The sequence below is a fragment of the Drosophila grimshawi genome, unplaced genomic scaffold (assembly GCF_018153295.1).
Source record: "Drosophila grimshawi isolate 15287-2541.00 unplaced genomic scaffold, ASM1815329v1 contig_44, whole genome shotgun sequence".
NCBI lineage: Eukaryota > Metazoa > Arthropoda > Insecta > Diptera > Drosophilidae > Drosophila > Drosophila grimshawi.
Window position 1 is genome coordinate 1,620,381 of NW_025063240.1, and position 14,651 is coordinate 1,635,031.

At 46.7% G+C, this 14,651-nt stretch overlaps 3 protein-coding genes across 3 annotated transcripts; all 3 read right to left on the minus strand.

The window, feature by feature from the left end:
• Positions 1–4,774: 4,774 nt before the first annotated feature.
• LOC6558173 (angiopoietin-related protein 7) lies at positions 4,775–6,105 on the minus strand. The gene is made up of 3 exons (XM_001985487.3): positions 5,999–6,105; positions 5,001–5,923; positions 4,775–4,938 (listed from the first exon to the last, which is right to left on the minus strand). Exons 1-3 carry the CDS (start codon positions 6,080–6,082, stop codon positions 4,821–4,823), a joined length of 1,125 nt encoding a protein of 374 aa, XP_001985523.2. The 5' UTR covers positions 6,083–6,105; the 3' UTR covers positions 4,775–4,820.
• Positions 6,106–11,509: 5,404 nt separating this feature from the next.
• Positions 11,510–12,948, minus strand: LOC6571180 (angiopoietin-related protein 7). Its single transcript, XM_001997351.3, has 3 exons — positions 12,749–12,948; positions 11,748–12,673; positions 11,510–11,685 (listed from the first exon to the last, which is right to left on the minus strand). Exons 1-3 carry the CDS (start codon positions 12,830–12,832, stop codon positions 11,568–11,570), a joined length of 1,128 nt encoding a protein of 375 aa, XP_001997387.2. The 5' UTR covers positions 12,833–12,948; the 3' UTR covers positions 11,510–11,567.
• Positions 12,949–13,390: 442 nt separating this feature from the next.
• LOC6571181 (fibroleukin) lies at positions 13,391–14,481 on the minus strand. Its single transcript, XM_001997350.3, has 3 exons — positions 14,359–14,481; positions 13,631–14,283; positions 13,391–13,568 (listed from the first exon to the last, which is right to left on the minus strand). Exons 1-3 carry the CDS (start codon positions 14,440–14,442, stop codon positions 13,451–13,453), a joined length of 855 nt encoding a protein of 284 aa, XP_001997386.2. The 5' UTR covers positions 14,443–14,481; the 3' UTR covers positions 13,391–13,450.
• Between the last annotated feature and the right edge of the window lie 170 nt (positions 14,482–14,651).

Sequence of the window (14,651 nt, forward strand, 5' to 3'; positions counted from 1 at the left end):
TCATCTCACTCCGGGCCGGACTAAGGCGTTATTCGAACCGTGCCGAGAGTCAGCCTGGCTGGGGGCCCGGATCAAAAACTAGCACAGTCTTTAACGGTGAGCTCAGGCAAATGGCGACCGCCTGTTCTAATTCAGCCTTACCCGGGTATTGCGGATCTCTGCCCGGGCGGACACATACTTCGCAGCTCGTGGGATTCCATGAATAAGTCACAAAATATAAAGATACCGCAGGGTCTCCCTGCGGAACTTGTCGCAAGACAATTAGAGGGTCATACCCCTGACGGAGAACGACCCTTGCGTGTGGTAGACAATCCTCCACACCGTGCTGCTCCAGCAACAAATAGGAGAGTGCCGCAGGCACGAGGAACTCCGGCTGTGAGGCATGGGAGACCGATGGCTGGTACACCCAGACCACCGCACCCAACACCGAACACCGCGAGGCAAGGCGCTCTGAATGCCCCTTGAGTGTTGGGGGACGACATACCGTTGCCCCACTGCATCACGCTGTTCTGCCCCAGGAGTGCAGATCGGTCTACCTAATCCCTGTTGGTTCTGCTGAGGAACCAGAACAGGATCGAGACCGACACAAGGTGATCTCCAGTAGGAACGAGGGTGGAGGAGCCCTCCTGGTGATCGGGATAGATGAACTATCCAAGAATATAATTGTGGAGAAGGGGTACCAGGTCTTCTTCCGTTACGGGACCATCCCCGTAAGCGGACGGAAGAAGAAGAAGACTGGAGAAAAGCCCCAACCTGCTCCAACGGGCAAGGAGGATGTCCCAGTGGGCAACACCACCACATCGGACACTCCTGCCCCGGAGCAGGGCAGTCCGACTGCGCAGCCCACCGACCCGTCGGAGGACCTCGCAGATGACGAAGAACTGGCAGACGTGACGCTCTGCCAGGAGGAGATGCTGAGGGACGACGATATCCCCATGTCCTCGCAGGAGCTGGAGGAGGAGCTGCAGGATGCAGCTGCAGCTGACGTCACTATGACGAGCAGCGGTGACGGGGACAGCTCCAGGCCCCATTCACCGTGTCAGCTGGAACCCAGAAGTAGGTGTCAAAAAACATCAACACAGGGCTAGCTCAGGTAAACATCCACCGAGCTAAGGCAGCCTCGGCGGTCTTAGCAAGGATGTTTACCAACAAACACCTTGGGCTGGCCCTGGTACAGGAGCCGTGGGTGAACGATGGCATCAAGGGTTTGTTCACAGTCGACTCAAAGGTAATCTGGGATCGGAGAGATCCAGCACCCAGAGCTTGTATCATGGTAAGGAAAAGTATTAACTTTACCATCCTTTCAGAATTCCTGACTAGAGACTGCGTTCCCATACTGGTGTACAGGGCAGCGCGGTCTCTATGGTCATCGTGTCTGCATATTTCGCAGGGGATGCACCCTGCCCACCACCAAAGGTTGAGAAGCTGGTGGAGTACTGCAGGAGAGAGAAGATGAGAAGATGGGGCAGCAGTGACATCAATCTAACGGGTGAGTGCCTAACTGATTTTATTTTTAAACATAATCTAGAACTAGGTAATGTCGGATCTGCACCGACATTTGTCACTAGGATCAGGGAAAAAGTGCTGGACATCACCCTGATCAGTCGGTCCCTAAAGCCTCACCTTAGGGACTGTCATGTTTCCCAAGAGGAATCCATGTCCGATCACAGGACTATCCTATTTAATTTAAAATTAAATACGAACAGAGGCACACCAGGTCGCAACCCCAGGAAAACCAACTGGGAAGGCTATAAGTCGACCTTAGGGCTCTCCCTAGCCAACGGGTTATCTGGTATACCCATAGAGCCACTAGAGCTGGACAGGGCTATTGGTGACCTCAACAAATGCATAATTAATGCATTTGAGGATAACTGCCCGGTAGGGAAGAAGCATATGGAAAAAGATGGTCCATGATGGAACGATAGCCTAGAAAGCAAAGAGGGACGGAATATGGGAAGAGTACCGTGAAAGCCTGACCTCCTACAATAAGGAGATAAGAAAGGCCAAACGGAAGAACTACAGAAACTTCTGCGAAAGCATAGTTAGCACAAGCGAAGGCGCCAGGCTTCATAGAGCACTGGCGAAACGAACGCCTGATACGAAATTAGCACTGAAGCGTGGGGATAACTCCCTTACGAGCAGTAATTTGCAGAAATTAGTACTACTTTTCGAGACGCACTTCCCAGGAAGTACACCCCTGCAGGAAGAGGCTATCGAAAGGGATGACAGACACAGGCAGTCAACTGACGACTGGGCATGCGCTAAGTCGACAGTCACAAGGGAAAGACTTAATTGGGCAATTGGAACATTCCAGCCCTATAAGTCCCCTGGAACGGGCGGCATATCGCCAGCCTTCCTTCAAACGGGACAGGAAATACTCCTCTCCCGTATTAGGAAGGCATTAGTAAGTAGCCTAGCCCTCGGATACATACCGGGCGCGTGGAGGACAGCTAGGGTAGTCTTCATCCCCAAAGCAGGGAAGAAAGACATTACCAGCCCGAAGTCCTACAGACCCATCAGCTTAACATCGTGTTTATTGAAAACGTTGGAAAAGCTGCTGGACTACAAAATCAGAAGTACTTTGCTTAAGCAAAGGCCGCTGCACCCAACGCAGCATGCATAAAGAGTAGGCAGGTCCACGGACACAGCACTTTATCAACTGCGACGTACTTTGAGTGCGGCAATTGATAATAAGGAGGTAGTACTGTGCGCCTTAGATATAGAAGGTGCCACATCGCACGATGCAATCAATGCTACCCTCGAGAGAAGGGGCCTGGACCATACAACCAGCAGATGAATACTCGCACTGCTACGGTCCAGGCAAGCCACAGCATCTTTATATGATCGCAATGTAACAGTCCTAACCACCAAAGGCTGTCCACAAGAAGGGGTGTTGTCTCCGCTACTCTGGAGTCTGTTAGTAGACGAACTACTAAACAGACTTGCTAACAGTTGTATTCAATGTCAAGGATATGCCGATGACATTGTTATCATAGCGCGAGGCAAATTTGAAGAATCACTCTGTGTCATAGTCCAGTCAGGGCTAAGGATAACGTATGACTGGTGTATGGAGGTTGGACTCAACCTAAACTCTACGAAAACAGTCATCGTCCCCTTTACCAGACATAAGTTACAGAGGATGAGACAAATATGGCTCTCAGGGACCCTACTAGAAACGAGTAGGGAGGTCAAATACCTGGGTGTCACATTTGACAGCAGGCTTAACTTTGGCACCCATGTGCAAAACACGATATTAAAGTGCTCTAGGGCGCTTATACATGTCGTAGTATTGTTGGCAAATCATGGGGTACATCACCGAAGATATTAATATGGCTATACCTGATGGTAGTAAGGCTCCTGTTAACCTATGGCGTGGTAGCATGGGGTGACAGGGCGCGGTTGGTCACCGTGAAGAAGCAACTACAAAAGTTGCAAAGGATGGCCTGCGTATGTATGACAGGAGCTATGCGCACCTGCCCTACAATGGCCCTTCAAGCCTTAATGGAGCTCACACCACTCCACCATGTCATAAGGCTCAAGCAGAAAGCCACACTTCTCAGGATATCGGCAGAAGGAGTTGGGGGCAATCATATCCTAAGCCACAAAGATGCCCAACTCCTTTCAAACGAACTGTCCCTGCTGATGCAACCTAGGGACGAAATGGTAGCCGAATACATATTCGAGCAAAATTTCACAGTTTGTATGAGCAATAAAAGGGAATGGACAACTCTGGATGACGACCATCCCATGAAACCGCACACCATAAAATGGTACACCGACGGATCACTCATGAATCAGGGCACATGCCTTGGAGTGGTGGGTCCTCGGTTATTCTACCATGAATCCCTGGGAACGCACACCAGCATATTTCAGGCTGAGGTGTGTGCGATAGGGAGATGTGCGGACTTCAATATAGAACGTAACTATCGGAATACGGATATATCCTTCCTATCCGATAGTCAAGCAGCATTGAAAGCTATGATGGGGACTAAGATAACATCGAAGGTAGTCCATGAAGTTCGTTCAAAGCTAGACCTGCTCGGGACCACAACAGGCTCACCCTACGATGGATTCCGGGCCACAGGGACATAGAGGGAAACGAGGCGGCTGACAAGCATGCAAGAATAGGGGCAGGAAGGCCCCTAACAGGACCAGAACCGTATTGTGGCATAGGGAGACACACTATATGACTGGAACTTAGAAACGAGGAGAGGCAGAGACGGCATCAGAGCTTGTCGGAGGCAGTGGGACTCCGACAAGCCAGATGTCTCCTAGGTGGTTATAATCTTGTACGATTTAAACAAATTATAACCATGGGAAAGAACAGCCTTAGGATACTCACCGGTCTATTGGCAGGACACTGTAGACTAAGGAGTCACCTGGCAAAACTGGGTATATATAGTAACGACCTGTGCAGGTTTTGTGAAAGAGAGTACGAATCCTCGATACACATCCTGGCAGAGTGTGTCGCCATAGCTAGAAAAAGAAGCAGCCTCGTAGTGGCGCATGTTTTGAAGTGCAGACAAGAAGACCTCAACCCAACAAAGATCCTCTCATTCGTGCGGGAGTTGGGGCTGATGGAAGAGCTATAAGCTCAGAAAGGGGCACAATATATCAAATAGGTCGCGGTGCAGTTTTTCCCCCCTAGTAATAATAATAATATTAACCAATGGCTTCAAGCACCCAATGACCTACAAAATATTCAAGATTACGTTTCTAAACGAATGAGTGCATAAGATTACAAAACATTACAATGATAATATATACAGTACATATGTATTTTATTGAATTTTAATCTCTTTCTGTACACTGTATTTAAGTTAAATAGGTCGTATCATAATCTGAACAGATTTCAGTGACTTGTATCCCTTCCAATTATACCACCAAATGCTTTTCTCATCATGTTTTTCACGATCAAGATATTTACCGTTGAGATTGCTGGAAGTGCATAAAATGCAATATTATTTGTCGAACTTATCAATAATTAATGATTTACATACCTATTTCCATAGAAATTGTACCACCAGCCGCTGTGGTAATAATTGGCACAATTGCCATTGCTCCAAGCATCGTTATCCCGGTCATAGGTTGTGAAGCTGTCATTCAGGTTGTAACTCAAGGCATCGCCGGCACTTCCCGAATATGTTCCCAGTGACTTGAGCATATAGTGCTCCTCCTCGCTGCCTATACGGAAATTATCGTAGTGTGCGTAGCGAACAACATTGTGGAAATCGACCAATTTGATATACAGCTCACACTGCACAGAATTCGTCATGCGGTGTAGTTTCTCCAGGCCCATGAAGAACTCCCCTTCCAAGTCCCCAAAGCCACTGCGATACTCAGACCAGTCTCTGAAAAAATCAACGGTGCCATTGAAGCGACGCTGCACCACTGTCCAGCCGGGTCCGGCAGTCTCAAAATCGCAGAGCACCGACACAGAACCGATGCCGACAACATCAATTGATTGGATACTTGTGGAGGTGTTACAAAAGCTCTTAAAAGGCACGCAATGCATGGATTCCTCTTGCATTAATCTTTCAGTTTCCCGATTTTGAAGGTGACGTGTACTTTTTGAATTGGTCATTTGGGTTATCAGCACTCTTAGAGTCTCAGTGTTTTCATGTATTTGGGCGCTCAGAGACTCGATCAGACGCTTGTTATTCTCGCTGCAACTCTTCTCGCTCGAGGCCGCATATAGTTCAGCTTTATACTTGATTTTTTCATTGTGCATATTCTCGAGATTATTGTGAATAGATACCTTTAGTTGCATGGCATTCAATTTCTCTTGTAGTTTCTGAATTTGTTCTTCTTTCGCAGCGAGCACAGCGTCACAGCGTTGAATCTTCTCCATTTTCTGCTCTGATTCCACTATAAGTGGTTTGCGAGCCCTGAAGCAAGATTTGCATTGATTGTACCCGTCCGTCTTTTTCAAAATGCAGAAACAAATCAATTTATAAAAAGCAGATTTATATCCATATTTTTATTTGAATCTACTCACAGAAATCACATCTCTCTCTGCGACAGCTGCCAAAACTAGGAAACATAAGGAAAGAAAAGATTTGCACCCGCCCTGTATTTCCATTGTGTTTGAGACTTGTTCCTTGCTGCGTGTCGGAAAATAAACTGAATTTGAGAATCAAATTGTGCCATATTAATAATGAATAGGTGTGCTGCTGATAAGCTCGAGTTCAGTTATATGTTGAGCAGATAGCAATGTGTAGCGCACAAGCCAGAGATGCGAATTGAAACGCAAATATCAATACCGAGACAGCTCGACTAGGAGATACCCTGATCCCAGGACTTTACCCGAGTCGAACACTTTTCGGGTATTCTGAAACCTACCCGTATACTCCATGTATGAACATTTTTCAAGGGTATTAAATTCTTTAACGTGAAGTTTGCAATGAACTAAAGTATATATACTATATATACCCGTAACTTTCTTTTGCACAACTTCTTTATACCCATTTAAACCATTTTCCGGGGTCGTTTTTTGTTTTTTTGTCAACAATTTTTATTATTAAATATATTATTTTATTATATTAACCAATACTGGTCTGAGAACTTGTGGGATGGTTCGGATGGGGCTGAGCTGAGGCCACCAGGCGGGTCGCGGGTTGCGGATAGCGAACGGCCTCCCCTCGGCGAGGTTAGCTGCGAATAATACGAGATTTTTCGTAAATAAGCCGTCCCGGACAAACAGCGGGTGCGATTATGTCGATCGCACCGACAAGGCGCTTGTGTCGCCGCCTTCTAAAGTATAGCCTCACACATCCCCCTATCTCCCCACAAAACTACCTACCACATCCTATCCCCTCATCTCACTCCGGGCCGGACTAAGGCGTTATTCGAACCGTGCCGAGAGTCAGCCTGGCTGGGGGCCCGGATCAAAAACTAGCACAGTCTTTAACGGTGAGCTCAGGCAAATGGCGACCGCCTGTTCTAATTCAGCCTTACCCGGGTATTGCGGATCTCTGCCCGGGCGGACACATACTTCTCCGCAGCTCGTGGGATTCCATGAATAAGTCACAAAATATAAAGATACCGCAGGGTCTCCCTGCGGAACTTGTCGCAAGACAATTAGAGGGTCATACCCCTGACGGAGAACGACCGTTGCGTGTGGTAGACAATCCTCCACACCGTGCTGCTCCAGCAACAAATCGGAGAGTGCCGCAGGCACGAGGAACTCCGGCTGTGAGGCATGGGAGACCGATGGCTGGTACACCCAGACCACCGCACCCAACACCGAACACCGCGAGGCAAGGCGCTCTGAATGCCCCTTGAGTGTTGGGGGACGACATACCGTCGCCCCACTACATCACGCTGTTCTGCCCCAGGAGTGCAGATCGGTCTACCGAATCCCTGTTGGTTCTGATGAGGAACCAGAACAGGATCGAGACCTGATCTGACTGATCTCCAGTAGGAACGAGGGTGGAGGAGCCCTCCTGCTGATCGGGATAGATGAACTATCCAAGAATATAATTGTGGAGAAGGGGCACCAGGTCTTCTTCCGTTACGGGACCATCCCCGTAAGCGGACTGAAGAAGAAGAAGACTGGAGAAAAGCCCCAACCTGCTCCAACGGGCAAGGAGGATGTCTCAGTGGGCAACACCACCACATCGGACACTCCTGCCCCGGAGCAGGGCAGTCCGACTGCGCAGCCCACCGACCCGTCGGAGGACCTCGCAGATGACGAAGAACTGGCAGATGTGACGCTCTGCCAGGAGGAGATGCTGCGGGACGACGATATCCCCATGTCCTCGCAGGAGCTGGAGGAGGAGCTGCAGGATGCAGCTGCAGCTGACGTCACTATGACGAGCAGCGGTGACGGGGACAGCTCCAGGCCCCATTCACCGTGTCAGCTGGAACCCAGAAGTAGGTGTCAAAAAACATCAACACAGGGCTAGCTCAGGTAAACATCCACCGAGCTAAGGCAGCCTCGGCGGTCTTAGCAAGGATGTTTACCAACAAACACCTTGGGCTGGCCCTGGTACAGGAGCCGTGGGTGAACGATGGCATCAAGGGCCTGTTCACAGTCGACTCAAAGGTAATCTGGGATCGGAGAGATCCAGCACACAGAGCTTGTATCATGGTAAGGAAAAGTATTAACTTTACTATCCTTTCAGAATTCCTGACTAGAGACTGCGTTCCCATACTGGTGTACACCAAGGGCAGCGCGGTCTCTATGGTCATCGTGTCTGCATATTTCGCAGGGGATGCACCCTGCCCACCACCAAAGGTTGAGAAGCTGGTGGAGTACTGCAGGAGAGAGAAGATGCCGGTGCTCATCGGATGTGATGCCAATGCGCACCATACTATATGGGGCAGCAGTGACATCAATCTAAGGGGTGAGTGCCTAACTGATTTTATTTTTAAACATAATCTAGAACTAGGTAATGTCGGATCTGCACCGACATTTGTCACTAGGATCAGGGAAGAAGTGCTGGACATCACCCTGATCAGTCGGTCCCTAAAGCCTCACCTTAGGGACTGGCATGTTTCCCAAGAGGAATCCATGTCCGATCACAGGTAGCACACCAGGTCGCAACCCCAGGAAAACCAACTGGGAAGGCTATAAGTCGACCTTAGGGCTCTCCCTAGCCAACGGGTTATCTGGTATACCCCAAAGCCGCTAGAGCTGGACAGGGCTATTGGTGACCTCAACAAATGCATAATTAATGCATTTGAGGATAACTGCCCGGTAGGGAAGAAGCATATGGAAAAAGATGGTCCATGATGGAACGATAGCCTAGAAAGCAAAGAGAGACGGAATATGGGAAAAGTACCGTGAAAGCCTGACCTCCTACAATAAGGAGATAAGAAAGGCCAAACGGAAGAACTACAGAAACTTCTGCGAAAGCATATTTAGCACAAGCGAAGGCGCCAGGCTTCATAGAGCACTGGCGAAACGAACGCCTGATGCGAACTTAGCACTGAAGCGTGGGGATAACTCCCTTACGAGCAGTAATTTGCAGAAATTAGTACTACTTTTCGAGACGCACTTCCCAGGAAGTACACCCCTGCAGGAAGAGGCTATCGAAAGGGATGACAGACACAGGCAGTCAACTGACGACTGGGCATGCGCCAAGTCGACAGTCACAAGGGAAAGACTTAATTGGGCAATTGGTACATTCCAGCCCTATAAGTTCCCCTGGAACGGACGGCATATCGCCAGCCTTCCTTCAAACGGGACAGGAAATACTCCTCTCCCGTATTAGGAAGGCATTAGTAAGTAGCCTAGCCCTCGGATACATACCGGGCGCGTGGAGGAGAGCTAGGGTAGTCTTCATCCCCAAGGCAGGGAAGAAAGACATTACCAGCCCGAAGTCCTACAGACCCATCAGCTTAACATCGTTTTTACTGAAAACGTTGGAAAAGCTGGTGGACTACAAAATCAGAAGTACTTTGCTTAAGCAAAGGCCGCTGCACCCAACGCAGCATGCATACAGAGTAGGCAGGTCCACGGACACAGCACTTTATCAACTGCGACGTACTTTGAGTGCGGCAATTGATAATAAGGAGGTAGCACTGTGCGCCTTCTTAGATATAGAACACATCGCACGATGCAATCAATGCTACCCTCGAGAGAAGAGGCCTGGACCATACAACCAGCAGATGGATACTCGCACTGCTACAGTCCAGGCAAGCCACAGCATAATTATATGATAGCAATGTAACAGTCCTAACCACCAAAGGCTGTCCCCAAGGAGGGGTGTTGTCTCCGCTACTCTGGAGTCTGTTAGTAGACGAACTACTAAACAGACTTGCTAACAGTGGTATTCAATGTCAAGGATATGCCGATGACATTGTTATCATAGCGCGAGGCAAATTTGAAGAATCACTCTGTGACATAGTCCAGTCAGGGCTAAGGATAACGTATGACTGGTGTATGGAGGTTGGACTCAACCTAAACCCTACGAAAACAGTCATCGTCCCCTTTACCAGACGACATAAGTTACAGAGGATGAGACAAATATGGCTCTCAGGGACCCTACTAGAAACGAGTAGGGAGGTCAAATACCTGGGAGTCACATTTGACAGCAGGCTTAACTTTGGCACCCATGTGCAAAACACGATATTAAAGTGCTCTAGGGCGCTTTATACATGTCGTAGTATTGCCGGCAAATCATGGGGTACATCACCAAAGATATTAAGATGGCTATACCTGATGGTAGTAAGGCCCATGTTAACCTATGGGGTGGTAGCATGGGGTGACAGGGCGCGGTTGGTCACCGTGAAGAAGCAACTACAAAAGTTGCAAAGGATGGCCTGCGTATGTATGACAGGAGCTATGCGCACCTGCCCTACAATGGCCCTTGAAGCCTTAATGGAGCTCACACCACTCCACCATATCATAAGGCTCAAGCAGAAAGCCACGCTTCTAAGGATATCGGCAGAAGGAGTTGGGGGCAATCATATCCTAAGCCACAAAGATGCCCAACTCCTTTCAAACGAACTGCCCCTGCTGATGCAACCTAGGGACGAAATGGTAGCCGAATACATATTCGAGCGAAATTTCACAGTTTGTATGAGCAATAAAAGGGAATGGACAACTCTGGATGAGGTCCATCCCATGAAACCGCACACCATAAAATGGTACACCGACGGATCACTCACGAATCAGGGCACAGGCCTTGGAGTGGTGGGTCCTCGGGTATTCTACCATGAATCCCTGGGAACGCACACCAGCATATTTCAGGCTGAGGTGTGTGCGATAGGGAGATGTGCGGACTTCAATATAGAACGTAACTATCGGAATACGGATATATCCTTCCTATCCGATAGTCAAGCAGCATTGAAAGCTATAATGGGGACTAAGATAACATCGAAGGTAGTCCATGAAGTTCGTTCAAAGCTAGACCTGCTCGGGACTCACAACAGGCTCACCCTACGATGGGTCCCGGGGAAGGCCCCTAACAGGACCAGAACCGTATTGTGGCATAGGGAGACACACTATACGACTGGAACTTAGAAACGAGGAGAGGCAGAGACGGCATCAGAGCTGGTCGGAGGCAGTGGGACTCCGACAAGCCAGATGTCTCCTAGGTGGTTATAATCTTGTACGATTTAAACAAATTATAACCATGGGAAAGAACAGCCTTAGGATACTCACCGGTCTATTGACAGGACACTGTAGACTAAGGAGTCACCTGGCAAAACTGGGTATATATAGTAGCGACCTGTGCAGGTTTTGTGAAAGAGAGTACGAATCCTCGATACACATCCTGGCAGAGTGTGTCGCCATAGCTAGAAAAAGAAGCAGCCTCGTAGGGGCGCATGTTTTGAAGTGCAAAGATCCTCGCATTCGTGCGGGAGTTGGGGCTGATGGAAGAGCTATAAGCTCAGAAGGGGGCACAATAGATCAAATAGGTCGCGGTGCAGTTTTTCCCCCTAGTAATAATAATAATATTAACCAATGGCTTCAAGCACCCAATGACCTACAAAATATTCAAGATTACGTTTCTAAACGAATGAGTGCATAAGATTACAAAACATTACAATGATAATATATACAGTACATATGTATTTTATTGAATTTTAATCTCTTTCTGTACACTGTATTTAAGTTAAATAGGTCGTATCATAATCTGAACAGATTTCAGTGACTTGTATCCCTTCCAATTATACCACCAAATGCTTTTCTCATCATGTTTTTCACGATCAAGATATTTACCGTTGAGATTGCTGGAAGTGCATAAAATGCAATATTATTTGTCGAACTTATCAATAATTAATGATTTACATACCTATTTCCATAGAAATTGTACCACCAGCCGCTGTGGTAATAATTGGCACAATTGCCATTGCTCCAAGCATCGTTATCCCGGTCATAGGTTGTGAAGCTGTCATTCAGGTTGTAACTCAAGGCATCGCCGGCACTTCCCGAATATGTTCCCAGTGACTTGAGCATATAGTGCTCCTCCTCGCTGCCTATACGGAAATTATCGTAGTGTGCGTAGCGAACAACATTGTGGAAATCGACCAATTTGATATACAGCTCACACTGCACAGAATTCGTCATGCGGTGTAGTTTCTCCAGGCCCATGAAGAACTCCCCTTCCAAGTCCCCAAAGCCACTGCGATACTCAGACCAGTCTCTGAAAAAATCAACGGTGCCATTGAAGCGACGCTGCACCACTGTCCAGCCGGGTCCGGCAGTCTCAAAATCGCAGAGCACCGAAACCGGACCGATGCCGACAACATCAATTGATTGGATACTTGTGGAAGTGTTACAAAAGCTCTTAAAAGGCACGCAATGCATGGATTCCTCTTGCATTAATCTTTCAGTTTCCCGATTTTGAAGGTGACGTGTACTATTTGAATTGGTCATTTGGGTTATCAGCACTCTTAGAGTCTCAGTGTTTTCATGTATTTGGGCGCTCAGAGACTCGATCAGACGCTTGTTATTCTCGCTGCAACTCTTCTCGCTCGAGGCCGCATATAGTTCAGCTTTATACTTGATTTTTTCATTGTGCATATTCTCGAGATTATTGTGAATAGATACCTTTAGTTGCATGGCATTCAATTTCTCTTGTAGTTTCTGAATTTGCTCTTCTTTCGCAGCGAGCACAGCGTCACAGCGTTGAATCTTCTCCATTTTCTGCTCTGATTCCGCTATAAATGGTTTGAGAGCCCTGAAGCAACATGATTCGCATTGATTGTCCGCGTCCGTCTTTTTCAAAATGAAGAAACAAATCAATTTATAAAAAACAGATTTATATCCATATTTTTATTTGAATCTACTCACAGAAATCACATCACTCACTGCGACTGTTGCCAAAACTAGGAAACATAAGGAAAGAAAAGATTTGCACCCGCCCTGTATTTCCATTGTGTTTGAGACTTGTTCCTTGCTGCGTGTCGGAAAATAAACTGAATTTGAGAATCAAATTGTGCCATATTAATAATGAATAGGTGTGCTGCTGATAAGCTCGAGTTCAGTTATATGTTGAGCAGATAGCAATGTGTAGCGCACAAGCCAGAGATGCGAATTGAAACGCAAATATCAATATCGAGACAGCTCGACTAGGAGATACCCTGATCCCAGGACTTTACCCGAGTCGAACACTTTTTGGGTATTCTGAAACCTACCCGTATACTCCATGTATGAACATTTTTCGAGGGTATTAAATTCTTTAACGTGAAGTTTGTAATGAACTAAAGTATATATAATATATATACCCGTAACTTTCTTTTGCACAACTTCTTTATACCCATTTAAACCATTTTCCAGGGGCTTTTTTGTTTTTTTTTTCAACAATCTTTATTATTAAATATATTATTTTATTATATTAACCAATGGCTTCAAGCTCCCATTGACCTATAAAATATTCAAGATTAGGTTTCTGAACGAATGAGTGCATAAGATTACAAAACATTACAATGATAATATATACAGTATATATGTATTTTATTGAATTTTAATCTCTTTTTGTACACTGTATTTAAGTTAAATAGGTCGTATCATAATCTGAACAGATTTCAGTGACTTGTATCCCTTCCAACTATACCACCAAATGCTTTTCTCATCATGTTTTTCACGATCAAGGTATTTACCATTGAGATTGCTGAAAGTGCATAAAATGCAATATTATTTGTCGAACTTATCAATAATTAATGATTTACATACCTATTTCCAAACGAATTGTACCACCAGCCGCTGTGGTAATGATTGGCACAATTGCCACTGCTCCAAGCATCGTTATCCCGGTCATAGGTTGTGAAGCTGTCATACAGATTGTAACTCAAGGCATCGCCAGCATCACCGGAATAGGTTCCCAGTGACTTGAGCATATAGTGCTCCTCCTCGCTGCCTATACTGAAATTATCGTAGTGTGCGTAGCGAACAACATTGTGGAAATCGACCAATTTGATATACAGCTCACAGTGCACAGAATTCGTCATGCGGTGTAGTTTCTCCAGGCCCATGAAGAACTCCCCTTCCAAGTCCCCAAAGCCACTGCGATACTCAGACCATTTTCTGAAAAAATCAACGGTGCCATTGAAGCGACGCTGCACCACTGTCCAGCCGGGTCCGGCAGTTTCAGAATCGCAGACCACCGAAACCGGACCGATGTCGACAACATTAATTGATTCGATACTTGTGGAAGATTTACAAATGCTCTTAAAAGGCACGCTATGCGCGGATTCCTCTTGCGTTAACCTTCCAGTTTGCTGATCTTGAAGGTGACTTGTACTTTCTAAATTGGTCATTTGGATTATCAGCACTCTTAGAGCCTCAGTTTTTTCATCTATTTGAGCGCGGAGACTCTTCTCGTCCGTCTTTTTCAAAATGCAGAAACAAATCAATTTATAAAAAACAGATTTATATCCATATTTTTATTTGAATCTACTCACAGAAATCACATCACTCACTGCGACTGTTGCCAAAAATAGGAAACATAAGGAAAGAAAAGATTTGCACCCGCCCTGTATTTCCATTGTGTTTGAGACTTGTTCCTTGCTGCGTGTCGGAAAATAAACTGGATTTGAGAATCGAATTGTGCACTTGTCTTATATATAATGAATAGATGTGCTGCTGATAAGTTCGAGTTCAGTTATATGTTGAGCAGATAGCAATCGTGTAGCGCACAAGCCAGAGATGCGAATTGAAACGCAAATATCAATATCGAGACAGCTCGACTAGGAGA